An 18,158-nucleotide genomic window follows, 5' to 3' on the forward strand; every position below is an offset into this window, starting at 1 on the left:
CCCCTGCTCACCTTCTCCCCCTGCTTACCCTCTCCCCCTGCTCACCCTGCTCACCTTCTCACCTTCTCCCCCTGCTCACCTTCTCTCCCTTCTCCCCCTGCTCACCCTGCTCACCTTCTCCCCCTGCTCACCCTGCTCACCTTCTCACCTTCTCCCCCTGCTCACCCTCTCCCCTGCTCACCTTCTCCCCCTGCTCACCTTCTCTCCCTGCTCACCCTGCTCACCCTGCTCACCTTCTCCCCCTGCTCACCTTCTCTCCCTTCTCCCCCTGCTCACCCTGCTCACCTTCTCTCCCTTCTCCCCCTGCTCACCCTGCTCACCTTCTCACCTTCTCCCCCTGCTCACCTTCTCCCCCTGCTCACCTGCTCACCTTCTCCCCCTGCTCACCTTCTCCCCCAGCTCCTTCTAACATGGGACCTGGAGTACTACTCAAGTCTGCCTGCTTTCAAAATCACCTTGCAGACCGAGTCATGTCTCCAGCCCCTTTTCAATCTTAATTTGTAGCTGAACCCCGGAGATGTGTTTCATTAGCCAGGCCTGGGCTTTCTGAGTCAGAAGCATTGGATTGTGGGTCACCACCAGTCTTAACTGGATTCCGAGGAACTGCAGGAGAAGGATAACGGACGATTTACAGGCATCATCGCTTTGTGGAGAGACTTTGTTGAGCTCATTAAGAGATCTCGGAGTATGATGGCTTTTCAGAAAGAAGACACCAGGTCTGAAGAACAAAACAAAGCAGGAGGGGAAGAGGGCTGTTTGATTTTGTTTGTTCACAATTATTCCTCAGGGGCAAGGCTATTTAAGGGTATGAAGGGATTAATAAATGACTGGAAACACTTCACTGCTTGCATGAAAACCTGCACAGGTTTTTATTTCAGAACCTTTAAGGATCAAAAAGACCTTGCCGAGTTCCTGAGCACAGTTCAGCTTTCCATACTGTTCTGAAAAGACTCCCAGATACCCCAATTGCTATTGAAGAAATCTCCGAAGCTCTTAAGTCTTTAAATAAATGCAAGGCACCTGGGAGTGGACCTTCCCATCCTAATCCACACCCCTATTGAAGAGGAGTTGGCTCCCTGTGCCCCTTCAACAGTTAATCACTCAATGCACATCCTCCCACTTTCTCCTGTGGGGAGAACACACCTAGCCACTCTCATTTATTCCAACAAAACTGACAATGCTCAAAAATCTAAAATCTAGCCAAATAGATCTACGTATTTAGACTGTGTGTGTATGTGTGTGTGTGTGTGTGTGTGTGTAAGAGAGAAAGGACCAGTGAGACTGAATACATATGCTTAGGGTGGAAAAGCGTTTTGCATCTGTCTGGCGATGAAAAGCATTATAGAGGAACTCAAGAATTAATTGTTTTATTTAAAATATTTCTTTATTGATGCATATGTATGTGAACCTGTGTAAGTTTATATACACCCTGCGCTTACAGGAGCTTGTGGAGATAATTCTCTGTACCCGGAGTTACAAGCAGCTGTGAGCCACCCTGTGGATGCTGGAAACTAAAACTAGGTCCTCTGCAAGAGCAATAAGTGTTCTTAACCGCTGAGCCAAGCACTGAGCCTCTCTCCAGCCCAAGAATTAACTGGTTTAAAATGGTATGTGTGCCAAGTGTAGTGGTATGTGCCATTAATCTCAGCACTTGGGAGACAAAAGTAGGTATATCTCTGCAAGTTCAAGGCCAGCATGGTCTACATTGCTAGTGTTCTAGGACAGCCAGAGCTACATAGTGAGACACTGTCTCAAAAAAAAAAGAAAGAAAAAAAGAAAGAAAGAAAGAAAGAAAGAAAGAAAGAAAGAAAGAAAGAAAGAAAAGAAAAGAAAAGAAAAAAGGTATGTGTTGGCTGGGCTCATAGTTCAATGGTAGAGCACTTGTCTAGTATGAGGAGTCCCTAGGTTCATCCCCAATACAAGAGCAACAGTACTCTTAACTGCTGAATAATCTCTCCAGCTTTATTTATTTTTTTTTTGAGACAGTCTTCTATATCCTCAGTTGACCTTGAACTTGGCTATGTAGCTTAGGATGACCTTCTTCTACTTCCCAGTTAAAGGTGGGGCACCACCATGCCTGGTTTTGTGATTGCCACATGCTAGCATGTGGGATAGAATCTTGGTTCTTGAGTAGTTCTTGGGAGAGGAAGAAAAAGCCAAGGACATTATGAAAATGGACCTGTGTGAAGGAGATGTGTGTACAGCTGGGAACAGTGCGGGGCTGGTACAGGTTCTGAGTGGGACTCCTTCTAGTGGGCTTCCTCACTTTGGGAAACAGGAAGGTAGCCAGGGGTGAGGGGAACATCTTGGGAAAGCCAAGTGGCTGGAAAAGGTGCCTCTCCAGGCCACCTGCTCTAACTGGCAAGGAACCTGTAGCTGCCTGAACTGGCTTATTGTATGTAGCTGGTCTCTAATAGGTTTTCTGCTTCCTGATGGTTTCTCTGCTGATGCAGTAAGCCAAGTCAAGCTGAGCTGAGAAAGTTTTACAGCAGATTTATTGAGAACAAAGCAACTCCCAGGTGGGTTCACTGGTCTCAGAGAATGAGGCCAGAGAAGTTGTACATCTAAGCTAAGGCAGGGAGGTTTTATAGACTGTAGGCTAGGGGTGATGATGTGTCCACCACAAGAGGAGTTTGTCCCCAAGTATGGTCAAAAGCTGGGTAGTTAGGCGGGGACTTGGGTGGCTGCCAGTGCCGGGGAGGAAGCTGCAGTAGCCAACAAGAATGCTGGACTGGGCTTTTGGCACCCTTCCTTTGTTTGGAGACTCTCTGAGCAGGTGGGATTGAGAGAGAGAGGAAAGGAGCTTCCAGGATAGTGCTGGAGTGAGCCAGAGGCTCCAACCAAATAGTATTTACCGTGAAAAGCAAGTGTGGTGATACAGTCCACGATTAAATAGTTGTGCCTTCTAATCGACTGTTAGGACTTCAGCAGCCCTGGAGAAACACATCACCAGGCTATTGTTTCAAGGCTTTTGTGTGTCCATCTTGGGTAACAGGGCACCCTAGAGGCCTAAAGCAGGTTGGACATCAAGAGGGCGGGAACAGTGGGGCAGCAATGCATATCTGTGTACCCATACTGAGTTCTTACAGAGTTCCTCTTTTCCAAACAGAAATTTCCACAGAGGTTCCTCCAATACCTAACCCATTGGGTAACTCCAGAGTCAACCCATTTGCCAGCTGAGTTGCTTGTTATAAGCTATCACATGGCAACCAAGGTCCCACTGGCTTATCATTACTGGGATGACTGATAGTGATCATCAGCTTGACAGGCTGAAGGGTCTAGAGTTAGAATCACCCAGCCTTAGACTGATTTTGTCAAGTGTATTAGTGACTTGTCTGTTGCTGTGATAAAACACCATGACCAAGACAATTTTTAGAAGGAAGGGTTTACTTGGGCAGGGAGGAAGCATGTCAGCTAGCAGTAGATACAAAGTGGAGAAAACAAACTAGAATTGGCTCCCGTCTTTAAACTCTCAAAGCCTGCACCAGTGATCTGCTTTCTTCAGCAAGGCCACCCCTTCTAAATCCCATCCCCCACAGCCACAAACTGGGGGCCAATTGTCAACCAAGGCTTATCATTACTGTGACAGTTGAGAGTGATTATCAACTTGACAGGTTCTAGAATCACCCTGTGCTCCAATACATGAGCCTGTGGGGGACATATTCATTCAAATCACATCAAGTATTTTCTCTTTTCAGTAAGAAACCTAGCCAGGGGGTGGTGCATACCTTTAACCCCAGCACTCAGGAGGCAGAGTCAGGTGGAGCTCTGTGAGTTTGAGGCTAGCCTAGTCTACAACGTGAGTTCCAAGACTACCAGGGTTGGACAAAGAAACCCTGTCTTGAAAAAACGAATAAACAAATAAGATAAAAGAAAGAAAAAAGAATATACATTTACTCTGATAAATATAAATATGCTTTTCTGATTGATCTTTTGTTTTTGTTTTCCTTTTGTAACCAAGTATTATACACTTATAAGCATTTCTATGGATACTCATATTGTTTTCAGGATAAGAACATTACATAGAGAACCAGACAAGTGAAATACGGAGTCAGCCAAACACACATGACTCCAGTTCCAGAGGATCTGATGCCCTCTTCCAACCTCCCAGGGCTCCACACAGGCAAACAAACACTCATACACACAAATAAATAATTTTAATTTTTTCTTTTAAAAACAAACAAACAAAAAAGCCCACTTAAAATCAAATGAAAATAAAAAGACCTTGCTGCTCTGGATGGGAATTTTGGATCACAATTATTTAATCTTTGACTGTGTCACCATCAGCCAAAGACTCTCTTTGCCATCATAGTGCCTGGTTGAAATTTTACACTTAAATAATTAAATGTAAATACTAAACACATTTAATAACTATTTCAATCACTAGTGAATGGATAGCAGCCCTGGTGTCAGGGCTCCAGTCCTCCACTCGTGGCCTGTGAAGCAGGGGCTCGCCATTCCTGTCCTTCCTTATGCAGTTAAAGACGAGACGAGCAATGGTGAGCACTTTTCCATCACCCACATTTGAGAAGGCCAGTGGGCTTGAAGGGGTAGTGCCGTTCTCGACAGGAAGGAGCTATGTAAGCACAATCAGATTAGCAGGACAGGATTAGGGTCTGCTGGAAGGTCTTACACCATCAAGTGCTTCTCTGTGGAAACTCATACTGTTTTCATGATAAGTACACTCCATAGAGAACCAGACAAGTGACATGATCAGTCGATTAGCAAAAAAGTAAAAATAAAGTGAGATACAAAATGGTATGTCTACATTTTAATAATCCTAAAGAAGATGAACTATGTCATGGTTCAGCCTGGCAAAACTATAACTAGATAATCAGAAATAAAGCTTGAATATAGATTTTATCTTAGAAATAAATTCACTAAAAATGGGAACTCAGCTGCACATGGAGGCACATGCCTGTAGGGACAGCAGCACTGGGAACAAGAGTTTAAGGTCATTGCCAGCTACATGGGGAGTTCCAGGCTAGCCTGGGCTACATGAAATCCTATCTAGAAATAAACTATTTTTCCACCAAGAAGAATAACATTCAAATAAGAAAAATGATTAAGAAATAACTTCAGACCTGGAGAGATGGCTTAGAGGTTAAGAGCATTAACTGTTCCTCCAGCTGTCCTGAGTTCAATTCCCAGCAACCACATGGTGGCTCACAGCCATCTGCAATGAGATCTGGTGCCCTCTTCTGGTGTTCAGGCAAGCTTGCAGACAGAACACTGTATACATAATAAACAAATATTTAAGAAAACAAAAACAAAAAGCTTCAAAACCAGGTGGCACAGTCCTTAAATCCCAACACTCAGGATGCAGACAAAACATGTGAGTTGGAGCCCAACCTGGTCTCCATAGAGTTCCAAGCTATTGAGGCTACACAGTGATACTCCATCTCAAAACAGCAAAACAAAACAAGTGTTTGGAAACCCATTTCTGGGACCCTCCTGCCTGGCAACAGGAAGCTGTTACTCTATTTTGCTAAACAAACCTTTGCTGCTTGCCTAAAAAAGAAAGAAAGGAAGGAAAGAAGAGAGAGAGAAAAAGGAAAAAAAAAACCAAAATAGTTGGTAGAATGCTTGCCCTGCATGTATGAAGTCCTAGATTTGATCCCAGCACTGTTAAATAAACAAAAACAAAAAACAAAATCCAAGTCTTATCTACCTAACTTCAGTTTTGGGTGATGGAGAAGTGCACACACAGTAAGAATGCATGTTTAAAGCCGGGTGGTGGTGGCGCACACCTTTAATCCCAGCACTCAGGAGGCAGAGACAGGTAGATCACTGTGAGTTCAAGGCCAGCCTGGTCTACAGAGTGAGTTCCAGGACAGGCTCCAAAGCTATACAGAGAAACCCTGTCTGGGGGCGAGGGGGTGGGGTGAGAATGCATGTTTAGCTGGGTCTGTCAGGAATTCTGATAAGGGGTTTGACTAAAAACTAACAGCTTCATGAAGAGACTGGATTTTTGGATTCAGAGGACTATATCACCGTATCCCCAGGATAAATCATGAGCATGACCCCCAGGATGCCTCAGTTTCCCTGTTTGCAAAAGGAATATAACTGTAGTGCCTCTTTAAGCTGTCATGCAGGTGACAGTGTCTGGTATTTAAATATTGGTTAAATAAACTCAGACAGAATTCTCAGGGATGGCGTGTGCAGCACTTGGCTATAACCTCTTTAACAGATACATAGCTAACTTGTTAGATCTTCATATGGCATGCTTGTCAAATGCTTAGATGATCTGAGTGTCAGATGATGAGACCAAAATCCAAAGGTGGCTTGAGACGCTAACAGTGAGAGGTACAGTGCATGAGATGGAACTAAATCCTCTTTTGTGTTTTCACTGTGTCTGTGATAAAATAGGACGACAAGCAATTACAGAAGGAAGTACCAGGTACACTCCATCAGTGCAGAAGTCAAGGTAGGGAGACCCTAAAATGTGTGGTCACAGCAGCCACAAGGGGCAATGGACACTATAGAAGAGCTCAACTCAATTTCTCCTTCTTATAAGGTCCAGGATCCCGGTCAGTTACACCCACAGTGGGTGAGTCTTCTACACTCAATCAAGACAACCCTCTACAGTCCTGCTCACTCAGAGGCTTGTTTCCAAGCTGTTTCTAGAGCCTGTCAAGTTGACCAGCGTAACCATCACATCTGGAAAGAATTTTAAAAACAAAACAAATAATATCCAAATTCACTTTTTATAATTATTATGCTGGCTTACCAGGACTTTCTGTGGATTTTTTGTTTTGTTCTATTTTTGTTTTGTTTTGTTTTGAGACAGGGTTTCTCTGTGTGTAGCCCTGGCCATCCTGGAACTCACTGTAGACCAGGCTGGCCTCGAACTCAGAGAACCACCTGCATCTGCCTCCTGGTACTAAAGGTCTCCACTGTGCACCACCACAGCCTCGGGTTTCTGTGTGTTTTTAAAGGGAATTCTAGTTGACTCTTAACTCAGCATGTAAAAAAGTATGTTTAGCAATTAATGCACTATTCGGCTATAATGAAAGAATTCAGTGTCCTAATAAAGATACCACCCTGTGTTGTCACAAGCATGAGAAGCTGGCTTTAAACCCCAGCTGTCAGTCAACTAAGAACCACCCACACTCCAGAGCCAGGTGCTCCCCATCCCCCAATCCCACCTTCAATGACTCGGCACCAAGGACCCCATCATCACTAAAGGCCAATACCATGCTTTCCCACCTTTCCCACCCTAGCTGTATTTCCCTATTCGCATGTTCCATACCCCCCTATAAAGCCGGCCATCACGACCTGGAAGCCATTTTGCATTCCTCCCTCTCCTAATAAATCTCTTGCGTGAGGTTTGTTGCATGGTGTGATGTCTTCCAGTGTTTCTTGGTCCCAATTACCAAGATGCTCTTTGGTTGCAAAACCCTTTCACCAGCACCCATGTAAAAAGCAAAGTGTGGTGGCAGGTTTGTAATCCCAGCACTGAGGAGACAGAGCTAGGCAGATCCCTGGGACTCCCTTGCCAGCCTGCCTCCCTTAATTTGCTAGCTGATAAACTGTCTCAAAATATAAAGTGGAGAGTACCGGAGGAAGGACACTCAAGGTTGACCTCTGGTGTCTACACACATGAGCATATGCATGAAGCTGGGCATAATGGCACATGCCTTTAATCCCAGCACTTGGGAGGCAGAGTTTGAGGCCAGCCTGGTCGACATAATTAATTCCAGGACACCTGGCTACACAGGGAGATCTTGTCTCAAACACCTGCCCACCACACACACACCAAAAAAGCATAAACGCACACTGCATGAACATATGATTCAAGACGGCAACTGTAGCTTGCTCATCTCCTCAGGCATCTAAGCACTAGCTCAACTGTTGACATCTAGAAAGAGAATGTCTGAGTACACAGATACACAAGCAGACGTGAGGCAGGAAGGAGCCAGACTTTCATGAGAAAAGATCCTCAGGTGGGTCTCAGAAGGCAGCCTCAACACTCGATAAGAAACAGAACTTTATCCAGGGTTCCCAGGGCTTTCTGGGCTACTATGCTGAAACTCCCCTCTAATGGAGATTGCTACAGGCTTTATCTGACCCACTTCCCATAGGACATCAAGCTACTTGCAGGGACTTTATCAACTTTTCTCTCATAATAATCCCCAGCCCTGACAAAGGGGGATATTGTCATCCCCACGGTATAGATAAAAAATTAAGGCAAAGAAGTAAGGTGAATTGCCTGAGGTTACACAGAACTGAAATTACAACCTGGTATCTATCTAATCGTAGAGCACACTACATGAGTTTTGGGACGGGTCCACTGGAATCACATTATAGTCTTTAAAAAAAAGTCTAGTCTACTTACTTTAATCTCTAGGAGAAAGAAGATTAATTATATTAATTATATGCCAAAGACACTGAGTAGCCGCTTTAAATTCTACACATTTATTCTAATCTTTCTCAAATACTTGGGAAGTCTGGGTTTTATCATTAAGAAAATATGGGAAATTAACTGTTTTTTTTTTTTTTAATTAAGGCAAATATTTGTTTGCTAGAATCTCCAAGGAAAGTAATTATTCTAGAAAGCTGTACAGTTCAGACAGGCTCCTTCAGCTCATGGGGAGTAGGAAGTCACCCAGACAGCAGGAATCCAGATGGCCTCAGGGCTCAATGAGCAAACAAAGGTTGGGGAAAACATGTTTTTAACCAAAGCATTTGCATGCATACATAAGTTATTATTATACAGATTTACATATTTCACCTAATTATCAAACAAATGTGAGTTCATTACTTAAAATCTTGAAAAGAAGCCAGCTGTGGTGATGAGCACCTTCAATCTCAGGACTCAGGAGGCAGAGACAGGGAGATCTCTGAGACAGCCTGGTCTACAGAGTGGGTTCCAGGACAGCCAGGGCCACACAGAGAAACCCTGTCTCAAAATAAATAAATAAATAAATAAATAGAAAGTTAAGCAAAACAGGGGGCTGGAGAGATGGCTCAGCAGTCAAGAGCACTGGCTTCACTTCCAGAGGTCCTGGGTTCAGTTCCCAACACCCACATGGTGGCTAATAACTCCAGTTCCAAAGGATCTGATGCCCTCTTCTGGCGTCTGTGGGCACTGTACAATGGTACAAATACACTCATGGACAAAACACATTAAAACAATGAAAGTAAATAATCAAAAGCATCTCCTATTCCACTACCAGGTGGGGAACTTCTGTGCTGGTCTGGTGGTACAGTCCTGTCATCCCAGTGCGTGGGGGGCTGAGGCAGAAGGATTGAAAATCTGAGCTCAGCTAGGGAAATACAGTTAGATCCCGTCTTAGAAGTTATTAAATTAAAAATAGTTTTGTTTTAATGAGGAAGGGCCAGTAACACCCCATCTACCTATCTACAAACTAGTCAGGTCATGAGGTCCGAAGCCACAAGCAGCTCTGAGTCCTGTGAATATCGCTTTAAGTAGGAGAAATACTGACTCACCCATGGAAAATTACCTTATGTGTTCTTGGCTATCTGTCTCAGACAACCTAAGACCAAAATTCAATATACCTGGTGGTATTAAGAAAAAATAAATTCCTAAGCCAGGTAGTGGTGGTCCACACCTTTGATCCAGCACTTAGGAGGCAGAGGTGGGTAGATCTCTGAGTTTGAGACCAATTTGGTCTACAGAGCAAGTTCCAGAGCAGTCAGGAATACACAGAGAAACTCTGTCCCAAAATTTTTTTTTTAAAAAAAGGGGAAGAAAAAATAAATTCCTTCAATTTCAGTTGCTTGGGAATCTTTTACCATGTTCAAGAAACATCTAATTCATTTACATAAGACAACCAACAGCACAGAGCAAAACTGATTACCTCTCTATGTGTGCACTGATCACAGATATTAAATGCCATGGTTTTAAGATATATTTTGACGGAAGTGTCTCTTTTTTCAGACAAGACACATAACAGAGTGCTAAAACCAATATAAAGTACTGAATCCAAAAACACTAGCCACCACCGAAGGCTGAGGACGATGCTTTGCCAACGGCAAACCATGCTAGTTCAGGAGCAGTGGACTCCAGCCAGCTCCCCCTCGGAAAACCACGCCATTACCTTTTTGTTTTCAGCCACACCATCCTCGCAGTCCAGCACCGCACAATCCACTTTCAGGGATGGAACTTTCCTTATTTTCTTTTCGTCATTCCCAGGCACATACAGCACTGCCCGCCGAGGAATATACTTGTGATTGGACAAGGAGCTATACCCAGGTCTGCAGATACTGGCCACAAGAGATGCCTTCCTGCAAGAGAGGTAAACTAGGGTTAGTCCAAAATAGAATTCTGCACTTACAAATTTGTGAATGGGAGTCGGGGTCAGGGATCAGGGGTGGGGGGCTGGAGAGATGGCTCAGTGGTTAAGAGCACTGGCTGCTGTTCCAGAGAACCTGGGTTCAATTCCCAGTACCCACAAAGCAGCTCACAACTGTCTGTAACTCCAGATCCAGGGGATCTGACATCAATGCACACAAAATAAAGTTAAATAAAATTTAAAAAGTAAAAATAAATAAATAAATTTGTGAATGAACTCTTCACTTATCCATTCATTCATTTTGGCTTTTTAAAAATATTTAAAAATTTTAAATTACATGTATGTGATGGTGGAAGGGGGTAACATATGAGCATATAAGTAATACAGTAGCCTGAGGAGACCAGAAGAGGTCTTTGGGGTCCCTTACAGCTGAAGTTACAGGTGGTTATGAGCGACCAGAGTTGATGCTAGGAACCGAATTCAGTCTTCTGCAAGGGCAGTATACAGTCTTAGGTGCTAAGCCATTTCTCTCACCCTATTTTGGCTTTTCTGTTTGTTTTCAAGACAAGGTCCCACTATGCAGCTCTGGCTGTCCTAAAACTCACTACATAGAGCAGGCTGGCCTTGAACTCACAAAGATCCACTTGCCTCTGCCTCCTGAGCTCAGGGATTAAAGGCATGTGTAGTGGGTAGCCATTTTAGCTTTGGTCTGGAAGTTCCACCCCCCATTGAGGCTTCAGTAACTATCATGCCTACAAGGCGGGGCCAAGGGAGAGCCCTGAAGACTGGAGATCTGGGTGCACTGTGCTCTCTTGTTTCCTGGACCCTGGACGCTAGAGGTAGACGGAGGACAGTTCTCCAGAGAACACCGCCGGACTGCGCTGTGTCTTTCCCAGAACCCGTAACCTACCTATCCCTTCATTTGTAAGTTACACCACTAGATAAATCTCTCTTTTAACTAAGTGGAGTGGCCTTAATAATTTCACCAATATCTGGCGCTCACGTGGGGCAAATTCCAAAGGCCTAGGCGGCTCCTGCCCTCAGCTTCCTCCCCAGCTGGCCGGTGCTTGAAGCTGCAGGTTACCACCTGCAGAGTTCCATAAAACCAAGAGAAACCTACCCAGTTCCATTCCTAAAAAGGAGCTAGTCCTGTCTCAGTTCCGAGGCAAGTTTAGCCCCAGACCAGCGAATCGCTGACAGCCCACCTATTTTTTTTGGCTTTTTTGAGATGGGTCTTATTACACAGCCTTGGCTCATCACTATGGTGCCCAGGTTGGTCTCAGACTCAGGGTAAACCTTGGGGAATCTGAGTCACATACTTAGTACATGTTTAGATTCACATACACTCAGTTTTCAACATCAAAAATCAGAAGCCGTACAAAGAAATAGGAAAATATGGACCTTACAAGGAAAAAGCCAATCAGTAAAGGCCAACTCAGAAAAATGCCTGATGATGGTTCCATTAGGTGAAGATGTTACAGCAACTATTATGTTTTGAGGTGATTGTTGTTGTTGTTTTTCCTTGACAGGGCCTTGTTCTAGAGCCCAAGGCTTGGAACTCAAGACCACACTTGCTGTTGTAGCAACAGCATCAACCTCTTTGCTCCCAGCAGTGATCAAAACACAGACCCTAATATTTGGAGAATATTGTCTTGGTTTGGTTTACCCTGAGTCCATCAGGCAATGTGCAAATCATTCCAAACATATACACAGCTAAGACATGACTGAGAAGTGGGGGCAGTAAAAATTCAAACCAACCCAAAATGGTCCATGAGAGGCCTTCAGTGAACTCCAGAATTTCAAGGCTCAGCATAGTGGGCCGTGCCCATAATCCCAGTACTCAAGAGACTGAGACAGGTGTTACAGATGTAGTTCAGTGGGTCAAGTGTTTACCTAGGATGCACAAAGCCTTGGGCTGATTCTCAACAATACATAAACAAGACATGGTAGTTTACATCTGCAATCCCACTACCTAGGAGGTGAGGCAGGAGGATCAGTTCATATATGGCTACACAGGAGCTAGCCAGGCCTCGAGATTGGGGTGGGGGTGGGGGGGGCGGGGGGGGCGGGGGTGGGGGGGAGAGCAGCAGCAGCACCAAGTGGGTAGCCAAGGCAGGGAGGTCTTGAGTTTGAGTCCAGCCTGTGACACATAAAAAAAAACCTCAAAACAGAAACAAAAAACAACACCAAACTGGGTTCTGGAGTTCCAAAATGTTTAAACCTACAAGACTCTGCAGTGATGTGTGCCCATAATTCCAGCATGGGTGAGGGGCAAAGACAGGAGGATCCCTAGGACTTGCTGGCCAGCTGCTCCAGTCAAATCTGTGAGCTTCAGGCTCAGTGAGAGACCTCCTCTCAAAAACTAAAGCAGAGAGCACTCAAGACGTTGACCCCCATGCCCGTGTACACACACACACACACACACACACACACACACACACACACACACACACACACGGTCCACCTCTTATTCTTAGAATTAAGGTCACAAACTGTGAGGAGGAGGCAAAGAAAGGTAAAGAAAGTGGGAAGATGTTGGTCCAGGGTTCAAACCTGTGGCTAAAAGACGGATAAATCCCGGAGATTATACTAACAATATATCATATACTTCCAACTTATTAAGAGAGTAGATTTTAATTATTCTCATCAAATATGCATTAACTATGAGAGGTAATGGATGTGCCAATTATTTAATGAGTAATTTCATAATGTATATCTATATCAGAACATCACAGTGTACACTTTCAATATGTCTTGTCAATTTTGCTTCAATTGAAAACTGAAAAATATTTACAAAGATATTTAATGTTAAATGAAGAAAGTTTCAATCGATACCTTAATTGCACGTTATTTATTTATTTATCACCTCTGTGTATGAGTATGGGTGGGCATGTGCATAGAAGGGACGGTTCCCTCCTCCTGCCTTTGTGTAGTTCTGGAGGTCAAACCCGGGTCATCAGGCTCCCACAGCAAGCCCTGGCCCACTGAGCCATCTCCCTGGCCCCTTGGGCTAGTCTTTTAAATGGAAGATGTAACGTTATAAATGCATCGTATCTTAGTGAAATGTCCAATGAGAAATACCTGGTAGGAAGTTCCATGAAATTCGATTAGGGGTGGCTCTGAAGTGTGGATGTTGGGGTTAGTACTTTCTGCCTCCACATGTTTCCCTTATTTTAAACATTTATCAGAAGTGATGTCACACTCCTTTCTTATTCCTTTTATAATTGGCTGATAAACAAACTAATAAACACATTTCAAAGGTTCAAAATGGTGGCAAAATGTAGTTAGAAAACATAAAGGCAAATGATTTGAAAGTGTGTTTGTCCTAATGTTCTGACTGACTGAAGTGGGAGAAGGACAAACACCAGGTGGCAAGGACAGAGGGACCTCCCACTGCCGTCTGTCCAGGTCCCAGAGACACTGTGGGCCATCCCTGCTGCGGCCCTTTCCAGGGACCTCGTCTACGCTGCTGCTGCTGCTTCAGGGAAAGGCCCCAGGCTGCAGGCCACCAGACATGGTGGAGAGGTGTCCCCACAGCAAAGGGCCTACCCAGAGGTCCAGAGAGGGACATCCAACAGAACGGCCGCGAGACAGGGCCAGGAAGGCTCAAGGCTGGAATACAATGAGGACTGAGAAAGGACAGGACGTGCTTGACATAAAAGAAAAGTGTGGAGGGGTCTGAGTTTCAGGTTCTACTGTGGACCTGAGATCTCTAGGGGCCTCCAGCACAGCAGCCTTCATTCCACAGAGGGAGGGAGGTCTCTGCAGCCTCCCCTCTTTTCCTCTCCCATCCCTGGCTGCTCCCAAATCTGTCCTGTGCTTGAGTTGTGTTCAGCGCTGGTACCGCTATGAATACAACCACAATAGGTGACAAGACCAAACTTATTTTCTCTTACACGCTTGGAGTTATGGCTGCTTCACAGTCAACATGTAAATGTGTTCAAACAATATGCAAAGCATGAGTTGAAAAAAAATGTGGTAGCCTTATGGTGAGTTCTCTCGACTGAGCAACCCTTTTTGGAGGTGACATTTCAGAGGGAAGCCCCTCCCGGCCTGACCCATCCTCGGCTTTCTTCCCTCCCCTCACCTAGTTACCTATTTCTGTATCTAGGTCCAGGGGTAGGGCTCTCAAGCTAAGAATCAATATAACCACTACCAGAGAGCTTTTAAAGATTTATCAAATTTAGTCAGGGATGGCAGTACACACCTGTAACCCCAGCATGAGGATCAGTAGTTCAAGGTCATTCTCAGCCAATGAGACCCTGTCCTAAAGCAATAACACACAACACAAATAATCAATTCAGGAGTTGAGCATGACAGAGCACACCTTTAATCCCAGCACTCAGGAGGGTAGACAGATTTCAGTGAGTCCCAAAGCAGCCTGGTCTACACAGAGTTCCAGACCAGCCAGAGTTACAAGTGAGGCTCTGTCTTCAAAATAAAACAAAAAGGTGGTGGTGTACCTTTAATCCCAGCACTTGGGAGGCAGAAGCAGGTAGATCTCTGATTTCAAAGTCAGGCTGGTGGTCTACAGAGTGAGTTCCAGGACAACTGGAGCTGTTACACACAGAAATACCGTCTTGAAACAAAAAACAAACCAACAAACCTGTCCAACTAAATCTCCTTTTAAAGAATTAACTCCACTCTGCTTCATACTGGCTCATTCTGGAGTTCCTTTTGGAGGCAGAGTCAAGGGTGTGCCTTCACCCTGGAGTTCCAGGCCGGCTCGTGTGCACCAGCGCTGATGCGGCATCATTGGTGCAGGTGACACCAAGGCTTCAGGCCTTTCCTAGGTCCCTTCATGGCTCTAGTGGGCAGCTAAGTGCACAGGCCAGAGCTACAGCTTCCCAGTGTGTGGAAGCTGCCCCGATACAAGTGCTTCTGCTCAACAGACAGAGCCACAAATAAAGGAGTGTGCCTGTAATCCCCGCTCTCAGAGGCAGAGGCAGGACCACTGCCAGTTCAGTGCTAGCCTATGCTTCATAGCAAGTTACAGGCAAACCAGAGCTGCACAAGACACTGCCTCGAGAATAAAAAAATAAAAATAGGGTGGAGGGAGCCTGGGGAGATAGCTCAGCCTGTAGAGTGCTTGTCTCCCAGTCATGAGAATCGGAGGTCAAAGTGTCAGACATGGAGGTGCACACTTGTCATCCCAAAGCTGGGGAAGCAGACCAAAGGATCCCTGGGAATCACTGCCCATCCAGTGTAGCCTGCTTGGTGAGCTCCAGGCCTAGATCCCGTTTCCAAGGAGATGGATGACATTCTTGAGAACACCACCCAAGGTTGTCTTCTAGCCTTCATGCTGTGCACACACATGCACATGCACTCACACACATGCTGCACATAAAAAAAAAAACAAGGGTGGGCGTGTCACCCAGGGGTAGAACATTTGTCTAGTATGTTCAAGACTCTAGTCTCACTTCTAGCACTGAAGAAAAAACAAAACAACAACAAAAAAAAAACCAAACAAACAAGCAAGCAACAACAAAAAAAAATTGAGTTCTGACCTTGTCTAGCAATGGACATAGGTACTGAAGAATCTGTGTGTTAAGTAATAATAAGAACCCATCAGTGCATCCTTCCCACCCTCCAAACAACAGCAAAACTCACCTACTAATTTCCACTTGGCTTACGCTATTAATAGGCAGTTATCTGCGCCAGCATCTATAACTGAGCCACTTATGTTCTCACTTTGCTAAGTTCCCAAGTGCCCACGAGAGATTCCTTCCCTAGTTTGAAAAGCTGTTTTGGTTACTATGGCAACAGTGCATAGACCAGGGGGAGTGTTCCAAGGATGGAAGAGCCACACAACAGCTATTTGTCCTGCAGGCAGACAAGGCTCTTCTCGAGATCTGTAGAAGCTGCAGATGAGTGTGTGGCTGGTTCAGAAAAGCTGAGAAAGTATTTCCAATACAAAACCCCAATGAACAAAAGAGCACCTCTTTTAAGCTCCATTAGGGCCAAAATGAAGAAAGACTTGTGTCCAAAGCAGACATGTACAGGGTGGTGGGAGGTCCACGTGGGGTTCACTTCTAATGCATGACCCATGGGCCATGCCTCTCTGCCTTGAGGCCTCTCTGCTAGTCCACATGTCAAGCATGAGCTGGAGGGCTGCATTTCCCTGCTGATCTACTCTTGTCTCTCTGAGGGAAACCCCTAGGAAAGTAATATTTATAGAGTGAAAGGCAGACGCAACACCCAGCGACAGCACCCTTCTTTACTTCAGGCATGGTCTCGCTATGCAGCCCAGGTTGGCCTAAAAGTCCTTCTACCTGCTGGAATTGCAGTCCTGAGTTCCACACCTGGCTTCAGCAGCAATGGAGAGGCACCTGCAGTGGTACTTCCTCAGACGACGAGGACGCAAAGGGACAAAGCTAGTTGCTATGCATGACCCTGACAAAGGAGTCTCTGCTTACACAAAATGGGAAAGGCAACAGATACCATGTTAAACTTAGTCTGTACACTGTAGGTGTAATTCTGATTGGCTTTATTAAATAAGAAACACAGAGCCAAATGCAAAGTTAAAAGCCCGGAGATCAGAGAGCAGTAGCCAAAAGCTAAGACCACCTTCTTATCCCTCGGCGGGCCCAGCTAGCTTAGTCGGTAGAGCATGAGACTCTTAATCTCAGGGTCATGGGTCCGAGCCCCATGTTGGGTACCATTTGTAGCTGAAGTTTTCTCCAGTCCTGCCTGGCCCAGGGTCAGGACAAATCTCTCTCACCCGCCAGTCCCGCAACCAGCTGCTCAGACCCAACCGAGTAAACACACAGAGACTTATATTGTTTACAAACCGTATGGCCATGGCAGGCTTCTTGTTAACTGTTCTTCTATCTTAAATTAACCCATTTCTATTAATCTATACTTTGCCATGTGGCTCGTGGCTTACCAGTACTTTATATCCTGCTCCTCATCACGGCAGCTGGCAGCGTCTCCTCCCCAGCCTTCCTGTTCCCAGCATTCTCTTCTCTCTTTGTCCCGCCTATACTTCCTGCCTGGCTACTAGCCAATCAACACTTTATTTATTAACCAATCAGAGCAACACATTCACAGCATAGAGAACATCCCACAGTAGTGCACAGCATGGAAGAAGCCAGGAACAAAGAGATAAGTAGTGCATGGTCCTAATCCAGGAGGTCGCTAGAGAAGTCAGGCAGGCAGGAGGGTGACCAGGCCAGGGCCAGCCTGGGCTGTATATTGAAACCACCTCAACACACAGACACACAGACACACACACAGACACACAGACACACACACACAGACACACACACACACACCACACCACACACACACACACCGCACCACACACACACCACACCACACACAAACACCACACACTAAAGCAAACCAAACTCCAGAAAGTTGAGTGGTGGTCATCAGAAGGTAGGGAGAGGAGGAAGAAAGGTGTGAACTGTTGATTAAAGGGTGTGGAGTCTCTGATTGGGAAAAAAACAAAAGTTTAGGAGATAGAGGATGGGCAGTGGTGATAGCTGCATGTTTTAAATACTCTCAAACCACTGTACAACTAAAAATGGATAACATGTTTTGGGTTTTTTTAATGCTCTGTGTATTTTACTATAAAAATAAGAAAAACTAAAGAAGCTGAAGGGTTGGGGCTACAGAGCTCAGCAGTAGAGCATTTGTCTAACATGGATGAGGCCCTGGGTTCAATCCCTGACATTGCCTAATAACAGCGACAATAATAATAGAGATGAGCACAGTGGCAAGAAGCTATTATCCTAGCTACATGAGAGCCCGAGGCAGGAGCCCAGGAATTGAAGTTTAGCCTGGACAATGTAACATCTCATAAAGAACAGTACCAAATCTGTTTGGCCTGGTGCATCCATGCCCCATGACAACACATACCCAGGGCTATTCAAATTCAGGATCAAGCATGCAGAC

General features: G+C 45.1%; 1 protein-coding gene across 5 annotated transcripts in view; it reads right to left on the reverse strand.

Moving 5' to 3' along the window:
• Positions 1-18,158, reverse strand: part of Clybl (citramalyl-CoA lyase) — a 239,019-nt gene that overhangs the window by 89,497 nt on the left and 131,364 nt on the right. For all 5 annotated transcript variants that reach the window (XR_003734428.2, XM_028868269.2, XM_028868270.1 and 2 more), the window contains exon 2: positions 10,065-10,251. Coding sequence is in view for 4 of the 5 variants with exons in the window: in XM_028868269.2 (XP_028724102.1) it covers positions 10,065-10,251 (187 nt within the window). In the remaining variant the exon portion in view is untranslated. The remainder of the gene's footprint in view (positions 1-10,064; positions 10,252-18,158) is intronic.

Source organism: Peromyscus leucopus, chromosome 9, assembly GCF_004664715.2.
Source record: "Peromyscus leucopus breed LL Stock chromosome 9, UCI_PerLeu_2.1, whole genome shotgun sequence".
Lineage (NCBI taxonomy): Eukaryota > Metazoa > Chordata > Mammalia > Rodentia > Cricetidae > Peromyscus > Peromyscus leucopus.